General features: G+C 47.8%; 1 protein-coding gene across 10 annotated transcripts in view; it reads left to right on the top strand.

Moving 5' to 3' along the window:
- mink1 (misshapen like kinase 1) overlaps nucleotides 1–17,923 on the top strand; it is a 233,540-nt gene that overhangs the window by 164,064 nt on the left and 51,553 nt on the right. For 6 of the 10 annotated variants that reach the window (XM_033014613.1, XM_033014612.1, XM_033014604.1 and 3 more), the window contains exons 10-14: nucleotides 2,598–2,773; nucleotides 5,211–5,280; nucleotides 6,207–6,423; nucleotides 8,696–8,812; nucleotides 14,454–14,540. In XM_033014613.1, coding sequence (XP_032870504.1) covers nucleotides 2,598–2,773; nucleotides 5,211–5,280; nucleotides 6,207–6,423; nucleotides 8,696–8,812; nucleotides 14,454–14,540 — 667 coding nt within the window. The remainder of the gene's footprint in view (nucleotides 1–2,597; nucleotides 2,774–5,210; nucleotides 5,281–6,206; nucleotides 6,424–8,695; nucleotides 8,813–14,453; nucleotides 14,541–17,923) is intronic. The other 4 variants (XM_033014609.1, XM_033014607.1, XM_033014611.1 and 1 more) reach the window with 1 other exon arrangement.

Here is a 17,923-nt window from a genome sequence, read left to right as displayed (position 1 = left end):
CAAGATCCCCAGACTCCTCCCGCGCTCTAAAGACGTACAGGTTTGTAGATTTTAATTGGCTTGGTAACATTTTAAATTGTCCCCAGTGTGTGTGGAATACTGTGAATGTGTGGGGATCGCTGGTCGGCGTGAATTCGGTGGGCCGAAGGGCCTGTTTCTGCATTGTATCTCTAAACTAATCTCATCCACGCCACCTTTTTTGTCCTGGGCCTCCTCCATGGCCAGAATGAGTCCCACTGTAAATTGAAGGAGCAGCACCTCATATTTCGCTTGGGTAGTTTACACCCCAGCGGTATGAACATTGACTTCTCCAATTTTAGGTAGTCCCTGCTTTCTCCCTCTTTCCCCTCCCCTTCCCAGTTCTCCCACAGCCCAATGTCTCCAACTCTTCCTTACTTCTTCCCGCCCCCCCCCACCCCCACATCATTCTGAAGAAGGGTCCCGAACCGAAACGTCACCTATTCCTTCGCTCCATAGATGCTGCCTCACCCGCTGAGTTTCTCCAGCATTTTTGTCTACCTGCGATTTTTCCAGCATCTGCAGTTCCTTCCTAAACATTTCATCCACGCTGACCATGCCTAAATGAGCTGTACTCCTGGCCTGTGTCCTTCGAATCCTGTGATGTTGAACTTAAAATTCAACATCAAATTAATGGTATGGAGTTGTTTTAGAAGAGTGGGCTGACTTCCTCCGTTGCCCTACCTCCCAAGTTGGTGTGTGAGCACCACTGTGTATTGTATGTAACCCTGTAGCAAGAAAGCATTGGCAGCTGCTGCTGCTGGAACAGCTGGAACAGCTGCCTGTAGGGAGGTGTAGTGATTATTAAGCATCTCCTACATTGCAACTCTGTCACCAGGGGGGTGGGAGGTGACCTTGCCTGGGAAATGTTGAGACGTGATTCACACAGTCGCTGAATTCATCAATTTCTGACAGTGCAGGCCCGATTTGCAAGGCCTACATCCTTTCCAGATTTCTTCCCAGAGCCCTAGCACAGAATGCCCTAAAAATACCTTTTTACTCATTAATATTTAAATTGGACCCTTTTCTAATTGAGTCATCACTTTAAATTTAAGCAGTAGATCTAACTTTGATGCAAAACAGAGTTGTTCATCGCCTGCATTCTTCTAGCCACCTGTCTAGACTTTAGACTTTAGACTTTGGTAGACAAAAATGCTGGAGAAACTTTTTTTAGAGTTCCTTCTTAAAATTCCATCATCTGCAGTTCCTTCTTAAACACTTTGTCTACTCCACTGCGAAATCTCCTCAAGGTATGCCTACTTTGAAAAAGTTCTCCTCCTCCCTCCGAAGACCTCCTTTCTAACTGCTCCCCCTCTATGATTCCCCCTTCCCTCCAACTCCTTCTCAGCTCTCCCTCAGCCCTCGGGCTCCTCCTCTTCCTTTTACCTTTCTTCTCCCCGCCCCCCCCCCCCACCCTCCATCAGTCTGAAGAAGAGTTTCGGCCCGAAACGTTGCCTATCTCCTTCACTCCACAGATGCTGCTGCACCCGCTGAGTTTCTCCAGCACTTTTGTGTACCTGCTGGAGAAACTCAACGGGTGCGGCAGCATCTGTGGAGCGAAGGAAATAGGCAACGTTTTGGGCCAAAACCCTTCTTCAGATTTTCCAGCATCTGCAGTTCCTTCTTGAACATTAGAGTTTAGACTTAACTTTTAGACTTCAGAGATACAGCGCAGACACCGGCCCTTTGGCCCACCGAGTCCAAACAGACCGGAGATCACCCCGTATACTAGCACTATCGGTCACACTAGGGACAGTTTGCAATTTTACTGAAGCCAATTAACCTACAAACCTGCACGCCTTTGGAGTGTGGGAGGAAACCGGAGCTCCCGGAGATAATGGTGAAGTAAACTCGTGTTCATAAGTTGTAGGAGCAGATTTAGGCCTCAGTCCATCAAGTCTACTCCGCCATCCATCTTTCCGTCTCACCCCTATTCTCCTGCCTTATCCACATGGACTAACTTGTGAAGAAAGTGCAAACTAGTTACGTATCTGCAATAAACCAAAACCTAGTTTAGACTGAAGGGCCGCTGACTTAAAAAGATTAATTCTGTTGCTCTCTCCACAGAAGGGGCCCTGTGTTTCGTTTAGTTTATTTAGTTTAGAAATACAGGCCCTTCGGCCCACCAAGTCGGCACTGACCAGCGATTCCATGCACATTTACACTATCCTACACACACTCGGGACAATGTACACTTATAGCCAATGAACCTACTAACCTGTACGTCTTTGGAGTGTGGGAGGAAACCGAAGATCTTGGAAAAAACCCACGTGGTCACGGGGAGAACATGCAAACTTCGGACAGACAGCACCCGTAGTCGGGATCAAACCCGGGTCTCCAGCGCTGTGAGGCAGCAACTCTACCGCTGTGCTGTCTGCGCCGAGTTTGCACGTTCTTCCCGTGATCTCGTAGGTTTCTTCCGGGTGCTCTGGTTTCCTCCCAAGTCCCAAAGACGTGCGGATTTCTAGGCTAATTGGCCCTCTGCAGTTGGCCGCCATTTGTGTTTCCAACATGTACTGATTATACATGTCTGATTTTTTTTCACCCCCCAGTTTAATTGTGCTTTTTTTTTGTATCAGGTCGAGGAAGTTTATCGAATTTATTGAGAACTGTCTGATAAAAAATTATACCCAGAGGCCGTCTACAGAACAGTTGCTGAAGCATAGCTTCATCCGAGACCAGCCGACTGAGAGGCAGGTTCGCATCCAGTTGAAGGACCACATTGATCGGACCCGGAAGAAGCGCGGTGAGAAAGGTAAGGATGATTCAAGCGGCCAGCTGACCCATTCCGACCAGCGTTCATAACTTCTTCTTCTTGCGTATGGCGTGCACAGTCTAAAGTTGTAGGATAACTTGTTCCTATTTGATCTAATAATATAATAATAATAATATCTTTTATTGTCATTAGCACATAAGCGCAACGAGATTTGGTATGCAGCTTCCATCCGATGTCATAACATAAATCTATATAATATTAAAACTCTGTGGCTGCTGGCTGGCTGTGTTTCTGCCTGACTTGTGGGTGCCAGCCTTTGATTCGTTGCTACGCCAACACCAGACCCACAAACGCCCAGATTTTTTCCATTTCGGTAGAGATTTTACTTTTCATTCCAAGTATCCACTCCTCATTAAATTTTGTCGTGTTTATGTACACATTTTTAATAAAATCCTTCTCCCCCCCCCCCCCCCCACTCACTCATTTTGTCGCCTCCTGCTGGCCAGCGACCATAACGGCTGCTGGCGCCCGCCTCTCTCCTCAAAGACGCCATTTAAAAACAGCCGCACTGCTGAGTGCTGGAATCTTCAGTTGGAGGACCACGTCTCCCGTGGGGGCTACGGGTAGGGAACGTCTGCGTTGGGGGAGCAGACCCAACGGGTCTGCACTTGGTCTAGTAACTAATAAAATATTGATTTAGATATTTAGATACCCCGAGAACATGGATTGTAAAAAGAACAGTAAAATAGTCAAAACAGTTCAAACAGACTAAAGTGCAGATGTGTCTGTGCAACCTGACCATCCGAGGGAGACAGTCCAGGGGGGTGGGGGGGCACTCAGCAGGGCCGGTTCAGAGCCGCTATAGCTCTGGGAATGAAGCTGTTCCTGAGTCGGGAGGTTCGGGCGTAGAAGGCCTTGTAACGTCTGCCGGAGGGAAGTAGTTCGAACAGTCCGTTACAAGGGTGTGAGGAGTCTTTATGGATGCTGACGGCCTTCCTGAGGCACCGTGTGTGGTAGATGCCCTCCACGTCTGGTAGCTGTGTCCCAATAATCTTCTGCGCTCTGTGGACGACGTGCTGAAGAGCTCTCCTCTCCGCCTCCGTGCAGCTGAGATACCACACAGAGATGCCATACGTTAATATGCTCTCTGTTTGATTTATTTGATTGTGCACGCCAGGTTGATTGCATTCGTCGAAACAGGGCGGACCACGTGAAGATTGCAATCTCCCACCCCGCGTTCATGAGTTGAGGTGTTAAGGTGCACTCATCCACCACCCCTCCCTCTCTTTCCCTCGTTCAACGCACAACTTCCTTCCTTGTTGTGGTAACTTCATAGTTCATAAGTGACTGGAGCAGAATTAAAGCCCCTGTCCCACTTGTACGAACTAATTGGCGACCTCTGCCGAGTTTGCCCTTGACTCATACTCGCAGCATGGTCGTAGGAGGTCTTCGTTAACTCTTCCTCATGCTCGTGGGTGGTCTGCGCGTACTCGTGGCCTCAAGTAGGTCGCGCCGTTTTTTCAACCTGCTAAAAAATGTCCACAAGTAAAAAAAAGGTTGGCCAAGTGGGACAGGGGATTCAGGCCATTCGGCTCACCAAGTCTACTCCACCATTCAATCATGGCTGATCTATCTTTCCCTCTCAACCCAATCCTCCTGCCTTCTCCCAGTAACCCCTGACACCCGTACCAGCCAAGAATCTATCCATCTTAAAAAATATCCATTGACTTGGCCTCCACAGCCGTCTGCGGCAATGAATTCCACAGATTAATTATGTGAATTTATTATTTTTATAATAACAAATAAAATTATTATTTTTATAATAATTAATAATTCATTATGTTTTATTATTATTGTTTTATGTGTCATTCCTAACTGTCACTATGACAAATTCCTTGTATGTGAATACTTGGCCAATAAACTTATTCAGTCTGAAGAAGGGTCTCGTCCCGAAACGTCACCTATTCCTTCGCTGCCTCACCCGCTGAGTTCCTCCAGCATTTTTATTTACCTTCGATTTTTCCAGCATCTGTAGTTCCTTCATAAACTTATTCATAAAATCATTCATAAACTCGTAAAGACGCACCACCCTTCTTCTTCTTCTTGCGTATGGCGTGCACAGCCTAAAGTTGGAGGACAACTTGTTCTATTTGATTGTGCACGCCGGGTTGATTGCATTCGTCGAAACAGGGCGGACCACATGAAGGTTGCAATCTCCCACCCCATGCACCACCCTCTGGCTAAAGAAATTCCTTCTCACCTCGTTTCCAAAGGAACATCCTTAAATTCTGTGAGGCTGTGGCCTCTGGTCCTAGACTCTCCCACCAGTGGCAACATCCTCTCCACACCTCTCCCACCAGTGGCAACATCCTCTCCACATTCACCCTATCCAGGCCTTTCGCTATTCGTGAAACGTAACTGACTGTTGATCTGAGAGTCATTGCAAAGAAATATTGACGGGTTGTGTCTCAAACAGAGGAGACGGAGTACGAGTACAGCGGCAGTGAGGAGGAAGAGGATAAGGTCGGTGAAGAAGGTGAACCCAGGTGAGATGTTACCTGAAATTTCCAATGACCCTACAAGCCTGTACGTCTTTGTGATGTGGGTGGAAGGGCCTGTTTCCATGCTGTGTGGCTCTGACTTTAGTAATGACGGGTAAAGAAAGCTTTTGGTGTGCTGGCCTTTTTAAATCAGAGCATTGAGTATAGAAGGTAGACAAAAATGCTGGAGAAACTCAGCGGGTGCAGCAGCATCTATGGAGCGAAGGAAATAGGTGACGTTTCGGGCCGAAACCCTTCTTCAGACATTGAGTATAGAAGTTGGGATGTAATGCTAAAATTGTGCAAGGCATTGGCGAGGCCAATTCTGGAGTATGGTGTACAATTTTGGTCGCCAAATTATAGGAAAGATGGCAACAAATTAGAGAGAGTACAGAGGAGATTTACGAGAATGTTGCCTGGGTTTCAGCACCTAAGTTACAGAGAAGGGTTGAACAAGTTAGGTCTTTATTCTTTGGAGCGCAGAAGGTTAAGGGGGGACTTGATAGAGGTCTTTAAAATGATGAGAGGGATAGACAGAGTTGACGTGGACAAGCTTTTCCCATTGAGAGTAGGGAAGATTCAAACAAGAGGACATGACTTGAGAATTAAGGGACAGAAGTTTAGGGGTAACATGAGGGGGAACTTCTTTACTCAGAGAGTGGTAGCTGTGTGGAATGAGCTTCCAGTGGAAGTGGTGGAGGCATGTTCGATTTTATCATTTAAAAATAAATTGGATAGGAACATGGACGGGAAACGAATGGAGGGTTATGGTCTGAGTGCAGGTAGATGGGACTAGGTGAGAGTAAGTGTTCGGCATGGACTAGAAGGGCCGAGATGGCCTGTTTCCGTGCTGTAATTGTTATATGGTTATTGTGTTGCTTGTTAACGAGTTTGCCTCTCGCTCCCCCCCCCCCCCCTCGCCTGCCCGACAGCTCCATCGTGAACCTGCCGGGCGAGTCCACGCTGCGGCGAGACTTCCTGCGGCTGCAGCAGGAGAACAAGGAGCGCTCGGAGGCGGTGAAGCGGCAGCAGCAGCAGCAGCAGATCGTGCTGCCCCGCCGCGACCTGGAGGAGCGGCGGCGGCAGCTCCTGTCCGAGCGGCAGAAGCGTATCGAGGAGCAGAAGGAGCAGCGGCGTCGGCTGGAGGAGGTGAGGATGAGACGTGGCGGGAGGAACCGCAGAGGGAAACCAGAGCTGTGGGCGACAATAGACAATAGGTGCAGGAGTAGGCCATTCGGCCCTTCGAGCCAGCACTGCCATTCAATGTGATCATGGCTGATCATCCCCAATCAGTACCCCGTTCCTGCCTTCTCCCCATATCCCCCGACTCCCCTATCTTTAAGAGTTCTATCTAGCTCTCTCGGTCGGTGGGGGCGCTGCAAGTCGGCGCCCTGTCAGCAGCGTGTCCGTTGTTTTTTTGGGGTTTTTTCCAACTTTTTTGTTTTTTTAGTATGTTTTAAAGTGTGTTTTTGATGTTTCTTTGTGTGTTCTGTGTGGGGGGTGGTGTGGGGGGGGTGAAGGGGGAAACCGTTTTGGTCGCCTCCTCCACGGAGAAGCGACTTTTTCCAGGTCGCCTCCCCCGTGGCCTAACAACGAGGATCGGCGCGGCCTTTCCCGGAGACGCGCCCGGGGCTTCAGCGGCGGGCGCAGCGTGGACTCTCGGCGTGGAGCGGGCGAGCCCTCGCTGGAGGGGAGCGCTCCGTTTCGCTGGCCCGTGGCAGCCGGCAGCCTGAAGCCGTGGTCTGCAGAGCTCCGTCTGCAGCCCGGGATCCCTCGTGGGGGACCCGTGGGAAGAAGAAGCTCCGAATGACGGCCTGCGGCCAACTTCTACCGCGGACCCGGCGTGCACTTACCATCACCCTTGGAGGGGAGCTTCGACCGCCGGCCCTGCGGTCTGCGGTGCTTCTGGCTGCGGCGGGGACTTTAAATCTTCGACCGCCGGCCTGCGGCCTACACCATCCTGAAGCCGCGGTCTCTTGGTGGGGAAGATCCGACTATGGACTGGCTCTGGACTCTGGTCCCGACCACGGGGGGAATGGAGGAGGACTGGCCAGTTTTTGTGCCTTCCACCACAGTGATGAATGCTGTGGTGGATGTTTGTGTTAAATTTTTATTGTGTATTGTGTGTTCTTTCTCATTGTATCGCTGCTGACATATTCATTTCACTTGTACTTTATGTGCAATGTGACGAATAAACCCGTATTGTATTGTATTGTTGAAAGTATCCAGAGAACTGGCCTCCACCGCCCTCTGTATGTAAGTAAGTAAGTAAGTAAGTAAGTAAGTACGTTTTATTTATATAGCACATTTTAAGTCAACTCGCATTGACACCAAAGTGCTTTACATAAATTAAATACGTTTCCATACAAACCATAGAAAAAGGTAAAAAAAAAATAAAGAAAATGGATGCAACACATTATAGAGTTCAACACAAACGTCCCCCCACAGCAGAATCAAACATTTCCACTGTGGGGAAAGGCACCAGAAAGTTAAGTCCTCTTCCTCTGAAACACCCGAGGTCGGGGCCCATTTGTGGCCTTGCAGCCAGTCCGATAATTTTCAGGGCCCTCTTGCCGTGAAGATGGAACACCAGCGTCGGGTGAAACAATTCCTCAAGCGGCTGGGAAAGTCTGGAAAGACTCCCCCAACATCAGGAACATGTGAGACCACACCTGGAGTATTGTGTGCAGTTTTGGTCCCCTAATTTGAGGAAGGACATCCTTGCTATTGAGAGAGTGCAGCATAGGTTCACCAGGTTAATTCCCGGGATGCCGGGACTGTCATATGCTGAGAGAATGGAGCAGCTGGGCTTGTACAGTCTGGAGTTTAGAAGGATGAGAGGCAATCTCATTGAAACATATAAGATTGTTAAGGGCTTGGACATGCTGGAGGCAGGAAACATGTTCCCGATGTTGGAGGAGTCCAGAACCAAGGTCCACACAGTTTAAGAATAAGGGGTAAGCCATTTAGAACGGAGACGAGGAAACACTTTTTCACACAGCGAGTGGTGAGTCTGTGGGATTCTCTGCCTCAGAGGGCGGTGGAGGCCGGTTCTCTGGATGCTTTCAAGAGAGCTAGATAGGGCTCTTAAAGATAGCGGAGTCAGGGAATATGGGGAGAAGGCAGGAACGGGGTACTGATTGTGGATGATCAGCCATGATCACACTGAATGACGGTGCTGGCTCGAAGGGCCGAATGCCCTACTCCTGCACCTATTGTCTATTGTCTATTGTCTATCTACACTGCCTGTGTTTTAACCAGCACTGGAGTATTAGCTGCTGTAGATGCGGAAAGGTAGATGGCAGGAAAGTGATTTTGTTTGGTGATAGACACAAGAAGTTGGCGAACCGATGCTCTCCTTGAGTTTGGCGCACGCATACTGAGCGATATTGATCGACTTTTTGCCACTTTTAACTTTCAGCAACAGCGGCGGGAACGGGAAATCCGCAAGCAGCAGGAGAAGGAGCACCAGCGACAGCTGGACGAGATGCAGCAGCTGCGTAGGGAAGAGGAGAGGAGGCAAGCTGAGAGAGAGCAGGTACAATATCCCCCCCCCCTCCCCCCAGCAGCAGCGTCAATACTCTCACCCACTGCACCTCGTGCTGCACTCGCAGTTTGCACCCTTCAAAGTCGTTTCAAGAGTTGAGATTGTCTGATTATCATATGTTCCAGATAGAACAATGAAACTCTTACTTGCAGCAGCACAGCAGAATATGTAAACATAGTACACTGTAAACAATGTAATATATGAGAAAAAATAAAGTTCAGTGTGTGTGTGTGTGTATACGCATGCACACACGCTCAGATACTGAGACACACACACACACACACACACACACACACACACACACACACACACACACACACACACATGGGGACACGTACACAGATGCGCACATACACACACACACACAGACACGCTCACATACACACACATCGGGACTCGTACGCAGACACACACACACACACACACACTTACACACATACACATACAGACACTGGGACACATAGACACACATGGGGACAGGTATGCAGACATGCATGCGCGTGCACACACCCACACACGCACACACACGTACACACACACACACACACACACACACACACACACACACACACACACACACACATCGGGACATGTACGCAGACAGACACACACACACATTATAAAGAAAAACCATGCCCCCCAAGTCTATGTAGTTCAGAGCCTATTTGGAGTTTGTAGTGTTTAATAGCACGATGGATGAACCTGAAGGAGTTTTCAGTCTCCTTCCCGATGGCAGGAGTGAAATGAAAGCGTGGCCAGGGTGGTGTGGGCCCCTGACGATGCTGCCTGCCGTCTTGAGGCGGCGACTCCTGTAAATCCCTTGGAGTCGGTGGGGAGGACGGAGCCCGTGACGGACCGGGCTGCATCCACCACTTTCTGCGGCCGCCGCCAGCTCCTGGGAAGGTCCACATTCACTTTGCGGCTCATTGTTACCTTGCCTGAGGCGCCAAGTTAACCACGGCCTCCCTGGATGACAAAGGCAGCAGCCTGCCCGCCCGCCCACTCGGCTGGTTTTCATTCCAAAACGCACGGGTGAATGATCAGGTGAGGATCGATCCAAACGCTTCATCGGCCTTGCTTTGAATTGCCCGGTGTCTTGTACAAGGCGGGGGGGGGGGGGTATCAGCCGGGGGGTGCTCATTCCCATGGGACAGTTCGGCCTGGGAGAGGAAGGGTGAGAGAGTGACGCTGCATGTACCCTGTGTGTGTTCAGGCTCCTCACACTCCCTCACTTGCACCGTATGCTGCCAGTCTCACAACACAAATTATTCTTCACTCACTCAGTCACTCACTCATTTGATTTGCCTTGATTATTATCGCAAGCTCCTTGGCGCATCCCGATGGTCACAGTCCTCCACGCGTTTTCAGTGTCTTTGAGTAAGATTCCAGCGTCTGCCGTCTCTCGTGCCTCCATTTCAAGGATCGAGAATGATTCATTGTCATTTGGTCCTGAAGCAGGGCCACAAAATTCTCGCTTGCAGCAGCCAAACAAGTCCGTAAACACAGTGGGGGGCGGCACGGTGGTGCAGCGGTAAAGTTGCTGCCTTACAGCGCCACACACCCGGGTTCCATCCCGATTACAGGTGCTGTCTGTACGTAGTTTATATGTTCGCCCCCGTGACCGCGTGGGATTCCTCCCGGTGCTCCTGTTTCTTCCCACACTCCAAAGACGTACAGGTTTACAGGTTCACAAAATTGCTGGGGAAACTCAGCGGGTGCAGCAGCATCTATGGAGCGAAGGAAATAGGCGACGTTTCGGGCCGAAACCCTACTTCAGACTTCAGGTTTACAGGTTAATTGGCTTCGGTAAAGATTGTAAATAGATTTTAAAATTAGATTTTTTTAATCTATTATTTTTATTCGTATTTTATTATCAATTTTTCTCTTTTTTTGTTTCTTTAGTTTGTTTTGTTTTTTTTGTTTCTTTTCCTTTTTTCTTTTTCTTTTTGTCTTTTTATCTTTGTGTTTTTTTTTAACATTTATAAGTTTCCTTTTAAAGATTTAACTATATATTAAATATAGATAGATAGATAGATAGATAGATAGATAGATAGATAGATAGATAGATAGATAGATAGATAGATAGATAGATAGATAGATAGATAGATAGATGATTGATAGATAGATAGATAGATAGATAGATAGATAGATAGATAGATAGATAGATAGATAGATAGATAGATAGATAGATAGATAGATAGATAGATAGATAGATAGATAGATAGATAGATAGATGGATGGATGGATGGATGGATGGATGGATGGATGGAAGGATGGATAGATAGATGATGGATAGATAGATGATGGATGGATGGATGGATGGATGGATGGATGGATGGATGGATAGATGATAGATAGATGATAGATTGATAGATAGATAGATAGATAGATAGATAGATAGATAGATAGATAGATAGATAGATAGATAGATAGATAGATAGATGATAGATTGATAGATTGATTGATAGATAGATAGATGATAGATAGATAGATAGATAGAGATTGATTGATGGATGGATGGATGGATGGATGGATGGATAGATAGAGATGGATGGATGGATGGATAGATGGATAGATAGATGATAGATAGAAGATAGATAGATAGATAGATAGATAGATAGATAGATAGATAGATAGATAGATAGATAGATAGATAGATAGATAGATAGATAGATAGATAGATAGATAGATAGATTAAAAAAAAGCTTGTGAATAGTGCTAGTGCATGGAGTGATCGCTGGTCGGTGGGTACTCCGTGAGCCGAAGGGCCCGTTTCCGCACTGTATGTCCAAACTCCGAACGGTACTCGGTAGATAAGTAAACAGTAAAAGAAGTCGAATAAATTTAAAAAAATCAATAATAGTACAAAACTAAACTAAAGCCTGGTGTTTAGACTTTACAAATACAGGGCGGAAACAGGCCCATTGACCCACCGAATCCTTGCCAACCAGCGATCGCGCCATACACTAACTAACACTAACACTAACCTCTCACAGACAAGACGTGAAGCTCACCGTTTGACCTGTTTTTACAAAATGTTAAATGGCCAGCTGAACATAGATTGCAAAACCTACACCAAACCCAATCCAATTAGGAGCAGACGAGGGCATTCGATCCAATTTGAGATTCCAGCTACCGAGACACAGATGCGTACAGCACTTCGTTCTTCCCCCGCACAATTAAAGCATGGAATAGTCTTCACCCTACCATAGTTACCCAACCAGGTGCAACTACATTTAAGATAGCTCTTTCTTCCCAAAAACCCTTTCTGGCTTCCAAAACTCCTCCCCGACTCCACCACCTCCAGTATAAATTCCATTTGGAATATTTTGGAGGACGAAGAAACCAAGAACAGAGAGAGAGGGGGAGAGAGAGAGAGAGAGTTGTGAGTCTGTGGAATTCTCTACCTCAGAGGGCGGTGGAGGCCAGTTATCTGGATGCTTTCAAGAGAGAGCTAGATAGGGCTCTTAAAGATAGCGGAGTCAGGGGATATGGGGAGAAGGCAGGAACGGGGTACTGATTGGGGATGATCAGCCATGATCACAATTGAATGCTCGAAGGGCCGAATGGCCTACTCCTGCACCTAATCTGAGGAAAGACATTCTTGCCATAGAGGGAGTACAGAGAAGGTTCACCAGACTGATTCCTGGGATGTCAGGACTTTCATATGAAGAAAGACTGGATAGACTCGGTTTGTACTCGCTAGAATTTAGAAGATTGAGGGGGGATCTTATAGAAACTTACAAAATTCTTAAGGGGTTGGACAGGCTAGATGCAGGAAGATTGTTCCCGATGTTGGGGAAGTCCAGGACAAGGGGTCACAGTTTAAGGATAAAGGGGAATCTTTTAGGACCGAGATGAGGAAAATATTTTTTCACAGAGAGTGGTGAATTTCTGGAATTCTCTCCCGCAGAAGGTAGTTGAGACCACAGTTCATTGGCTATATTTAAGAGCGAGTTAGATGTGGCCCTTGTGGCTAAAGGGATCAGGGGGTATGGAGAGAAGGCAGGTACAGGATACTGAGTTGGATGATCAGCCATGATCATATTGAATGGCGGTGCAGGCTCGAAGGGCCGAATGGCCTACTCCTGCACCTATTTTCTATGTTTCTATGCACCTATTGTCTATTGTCTATCCTATGCACTTGGGATCATTTACAATTTTACCAAAGCCAATTAACCTGGAAACCTGTACGCCTTTGGACTGCTGGAGAAAACCCATGCGGTCACAGAGAGAACGTACAAGCTCAGTACAGGTAGCAGCTGGAGTAAGGATCGAACCCGGTCTCTGGTGCTGTGAGGCAGCAGCTCTACCATTGTGGTGCTCAAATAGCCTGTTGGTTGGTGGGAAGAAGCTGTTCCCAAACCTTCTGCATGTGTTCCCTGTATAGTTTTTCAGTCCTTTTAAATTGCCTTGAGGCAGCAACACGTGGAGTTCTGTGATGCCCCACTGTTTGATGAAGAATCAAGTCTTTCCTGATCACTGCAGGAATCAGCTCGAATCCCATGGGTAAAAATTTACACAATGTGCCTCAAATTAATTTACACACATCTTTGTCCCACATCTTACTTCCATCCCTTACTCATTTCCCGTCTAGCGGTTAAACATGGTTAAAACTGATCACACAGGATGCTATGTGTTTAGGAAGGAACTGCAGATGCTGGAAAATCGAAGGTAGACAAAAATGCTGGAGGAACTCAGCGGGTGAGGCAACATCTATGGAGCGAAGGAGGCTGAAGAAGGGTCTCGACCCGAAACGTTGCCTATTTCCTTCGCCCCATAGATGCTGCCTAACCCGCTGAGTTTCTCCAGCATTTTTGTCCACACAGGATACTAATTTCTCTGAAGACATACACAAAAAACTGGAGTAACTGCGAGTCAGGCCGCATCTCTGGAGAAAAGGAATAGGTGACGTTTCGTCTCGAGATCCTTCTTCAGAAGAGTCCCGAAACGTCACCTATTCCTTCTCTCCAGATATGCTGCCTGACCCGCTGAGTTACACCAGTTTTTTTTGTGTCTTCCTTCGGTTTAAACCACCATCTGCAGTTCCTTCGTGCGCGTGCCAATCTCCTCCCCCTTACCCCCCCCACCCCCCCCGGAAGTTTTACTTCAAAGAGTTTTAACAAATTTGTGTCGATGGCTAGGGATTTTCTCTCTTGATTGTAACCAAAGATCCTATAGTGGAGCAAGATAGACCACTCCTTCTAAATGCAATGGGCTGACGTGTAGTACATAATGGAGCGGAACGTGGGCCTTTTTTTTCATCCATTTCAGTAACCCGACCCAACCCGACTCGCAGTGTAATCAACGTTGCGGGGGAACAGTTTGTGTTGATAAATTATAATTCTGAAAATGAGGAGAAGATTTTTACCAAAGAACTTTTATTTTTACGAGGATGTTTCCGTAACCGGCTTCCGTCTCCGCACTAGTTATCTTTGCTCCGCTATGAAGGGATCTTTGGTGCGGAGACGGAAGCCGGTTACGGAAATGGGGCCGAAAATCACCCGTGAATCTGCCCATGACCGTACTACGTCTTTTTCGTCGAGTGGTCGATCTTGCTCCGCTATAGGATCTTTGATCGTAACCTTTCTTTGTCTGCTTCCGTAAATCATTTTGCCTTCTCTGTCCCCAGGAGTACATAAGGCACCAATTAGAGGAGGAGCAGAGACAGTTAGAGATCCTTCAGCAGCAGCTACTGCAAGAACAGGCTCTGCTTCTGGTAAATGGTGCAGGCTGCAAGCCCTCATCCTTCCATATCTCATCCTCTCCCCCCCCCCCTCCCCTCCCAAGCTGTCTGCTCCCATCCCTACCATGAGGTCATGCAACATTTTCACAGGAGTAACCAGGGTGTTTTTCTTTGATTCCTTCCCCTCCTTCCTTCACTCTGTTCATCCGAGAACACCCCACTCTCCCCCTGACCCCCCCCCACCCCCTTCAAAGTTATTCAAGTATTTCAAACCTAAAAGGGGTGGTGCGGCGGCGCAGCGGTAGAGTTGCTGCCTCGCAGCGCCAGTGACCCGGGTTCCATCCTGGCTGCGGATGCTGACTGTGCAGAGTTTGCATGCTCTCCCGGTGATCGTGTGGGTTTTCTCCGGTTCCCCCCCACACGCCAAAGACATACAGCGTTGTAGGTCAGTTGGCTTTGGTGAAATTATAAATTATTCCTAGTGTGTAGGATAGTGTTAGTGTGCGGGAATCGCTGGTCGGTGCGGACTCGAAGGGCCGAAGGGTCTGTTTCTGCGCTGTATCTCTAAACTAAACTAAACTGAACTATATTTGTCCAGAATCTGAGATGAGTGTGGGATCTTTAGCTGCTGTGAGATTTTCAATGTCCAAGTGTAACATGCATCTTTGGATACATCACAGCATGAGATATCCACAGAGTGGTGAATCTCTGGAATTCTGCACAATGTCCACAGAGGGTAGTTGAGGCCACAGTTCATTGGCTATATTTAAGAGGGAGTTAGATGTGGCCCTTGTGGCTAAAGGGATCAGGGGGTATGGAGAGAAGGCAGGTACAGGATACTGAGTTGGATGATCAGCCATGATCATATTGAATGGCGGTGCAGGCTCGAAGGGCCGAATGGCCTACTCCTGCACCTATTTTCTATAAGCAATAAAGTTTTTAAAGCTAAAATATCTCGGAGGAGAAAGCACAGCACTGAGGAGGAGAGCCTCTGTGGCTTAGTTGGGGGAAGCATAAAGTGACTGAGATGCCATTTCTTACCTTCCAGTGGCCCTGACGATAGACAAATATGCTGGAGAAACTCAGCGGGTGAGGCAGCATCTATGGAGCGAAGGAATAGGTGATGTATCAGGTCGAGACCCTTGGAACATATAAGATTGTTAAGGGTTTGGACACACTAGAGGCAGGAAACATGTTCCCGATGTTGGGGGAGTCCAGAACCACAGTTTAAGAATAAGGGTAAGCCATATAGAACGGAGACGAGGAAACACCTTTTCTCACAGAGAGTTGTGAGTCTGTGGAATTCTCTGCCTAAGAGTGCGGTGGAGGCCTGTTCTCTGGATGCTTTAAAGAGAGAGCTAGATAGGGCTCTTAAAAATAGCGGTCAGGGGATATGGGGAGAAGGCAGGAACGGGGTACTGATTGGGGATGATCAGCCATGATTACATTGAATGGCGATGCTGGCTCGAAGGGCCGAATGGCCTACTCCTGCACCTATTGTCTATTGTCCATAGATGCTGCCTCACCCGCTGAGTTTCTCCAGCATTTTTGTACGGGTCGCGACCCGAAACGTCACCTACTTCGCTCCATAGATGCTGCCTCACCCTCTGAGTGTCTCCAGCATTTTTGTCTACCTTCGATTTTTCCCGCATCTGCAGTTCCTTCTTTAACACTCCAGTGCCCTGAAATGAGTGTGGTCGCTGCAGCAAAAACGTTATCTGTGGGCTCGTTATGTCCTCTCTTGCGCGTGCGTGTAAGAATGATTTTTTTATTTTTATTTTTCTATCGTTAGGTCCTTTTGTTGACATGCTAAACTGGCAAGGTACACAGGTTTGGACATTGTTTCCCCACACCACCCCCCCACTTCTGCTCTGCCCGCCCCAGGATTACTCTCCCTACTCTTGTCAAACAAATATTGAATGACCCCTTCAATCCATTTCCATCTCACTAGAAGACCAGTCCTTCAATGTCTTACCTTGTGTGTGAGCGTGCGTTCGAGAGCGTGTTCACGTGTATATCCTTTTGCAGATTGTCCTAGTGATCGATGCTCTTGAACTCATTGTTTTCTTTTCTCTATTTGTTAAGTTATCGGCAACCAATTTGCTTTAAGGCATGGAGTGCGTCTAGTAGGATGAACTTGGTTTTGGAGTGAATCTGACGTCAACATTTGGCCCCCTTAGCGGCAGTGACAAGAGTTATTAGCAGGTTTAAAGGGCTGTCCCACTGTACGAGCTAATTCAAGAGCTCTCCCGAGTTAAAAAAAAAAAATCAAACTCGTGGTAAGCACCTAGAATGTATGGAGCGGGTGCGTCGGAGATCGGGGCGTCTCTTAGCGGCTTGTAACGCTAACGGCAGGTACTCGGGAAGATTCGAGAGCCCCGAGTACCTACGAGTGGCTATTACCGTAAATCTCCGAGTTCGAATCAGGGGAAACTCGGGAGAGCTCTTGAATGAGCTCGTACAGTGTTAAAAATATCCACGAGAGCCCCGAGTACCTACGAGCGGCCATTACCGTAATTCTCCGAGTTCGAATCCGGGGAAACTCGGGAGAACTCTTGAATGAGCTCGTACAGTGGGACAGCCCCATTAGCGTGGCTTCATCCCCCTGGGCAAGAGACCTGGCTTCCACTACAAATGTGAGCCTTGAATTGCCCCTGGGATGTGAAGGGAGGGAACAGATCTGGACATTGAGCAGATTGCTTGTCGGCCATTTTGAATCGGTCAATTTGAGATGGGTGGTAAATGCAAGACTGCGGAAGGGGAAGAATTATCCACAGATGAGGGGGAAAAGATCTGCCTCGAAGGGGAACTAGATTCACTCTAACTCTGGTCTGAATTTAGATCACGCATGTATGTGCCAGCTTTGCGATCTATATTCATTCTGGAGTTCCACTAGTGCATGCAGTATTTGCAATGGATATGCGTTGTTTTTGTTTCCTGAGATCTTGAGCGTTTGCACTCGGAATGCTTCACTTGGGGATATTTTGTGTGTTTGACCGCGGTAATTCTCTGTCCGGAGTAGATGACCGCACCAAGTTGAGCAGAAGGGTCCCGGCCAGAAACGTCACCCATTCCTTCTCTCCAGAGATGCTGCCTGTCCCGCCGAGTTACTCCAGTGTCTATCTCAAGAACTCGAGACGCTGAGCTGAAAGATTGTGAAATTAATACTTCGGGGGAATTACTGGTTTACAATGACAGTACGATTCAGCGAAAGGAAAGAACTCAAACCTCTGGTGGTGGTTCTCCCCCCCCCCCATTTAAATCTTATCCTACGTTTAAAATAGCACAGGAACGGGCCCTTCGATCTACAATCTGTGCCCGTGGAATTCTCTGCCACAGAAGGCCGTGGAGGCCAATCCACTTGATGTTTTCAAGAGAGAGTTTGATTTAGCTCTTGTGGCTATCTGAATCAATGG

Source organism: Amblyraja radiata, chromosome 43 (assembly GCF_010909765.2).
Source record: "Amblyraja radiata isolate CabotCenter1 chromosome 43, sAmbRad1.1.pri, whole genome shotgun sequence".
NCBI classification, from domain to species: domain Eukaryota; kingdom Metazoa; phylum Chordata; class Chondrichthyes; order Rajiformes; family Rajidae; genus Amblyraja; species Amblyraja radiata.
The sequence above is the reverse complement of the archived record's forward strand: the minus strand, read 5'-3'. Positions and strand labels throughout refer to the sequence as shown.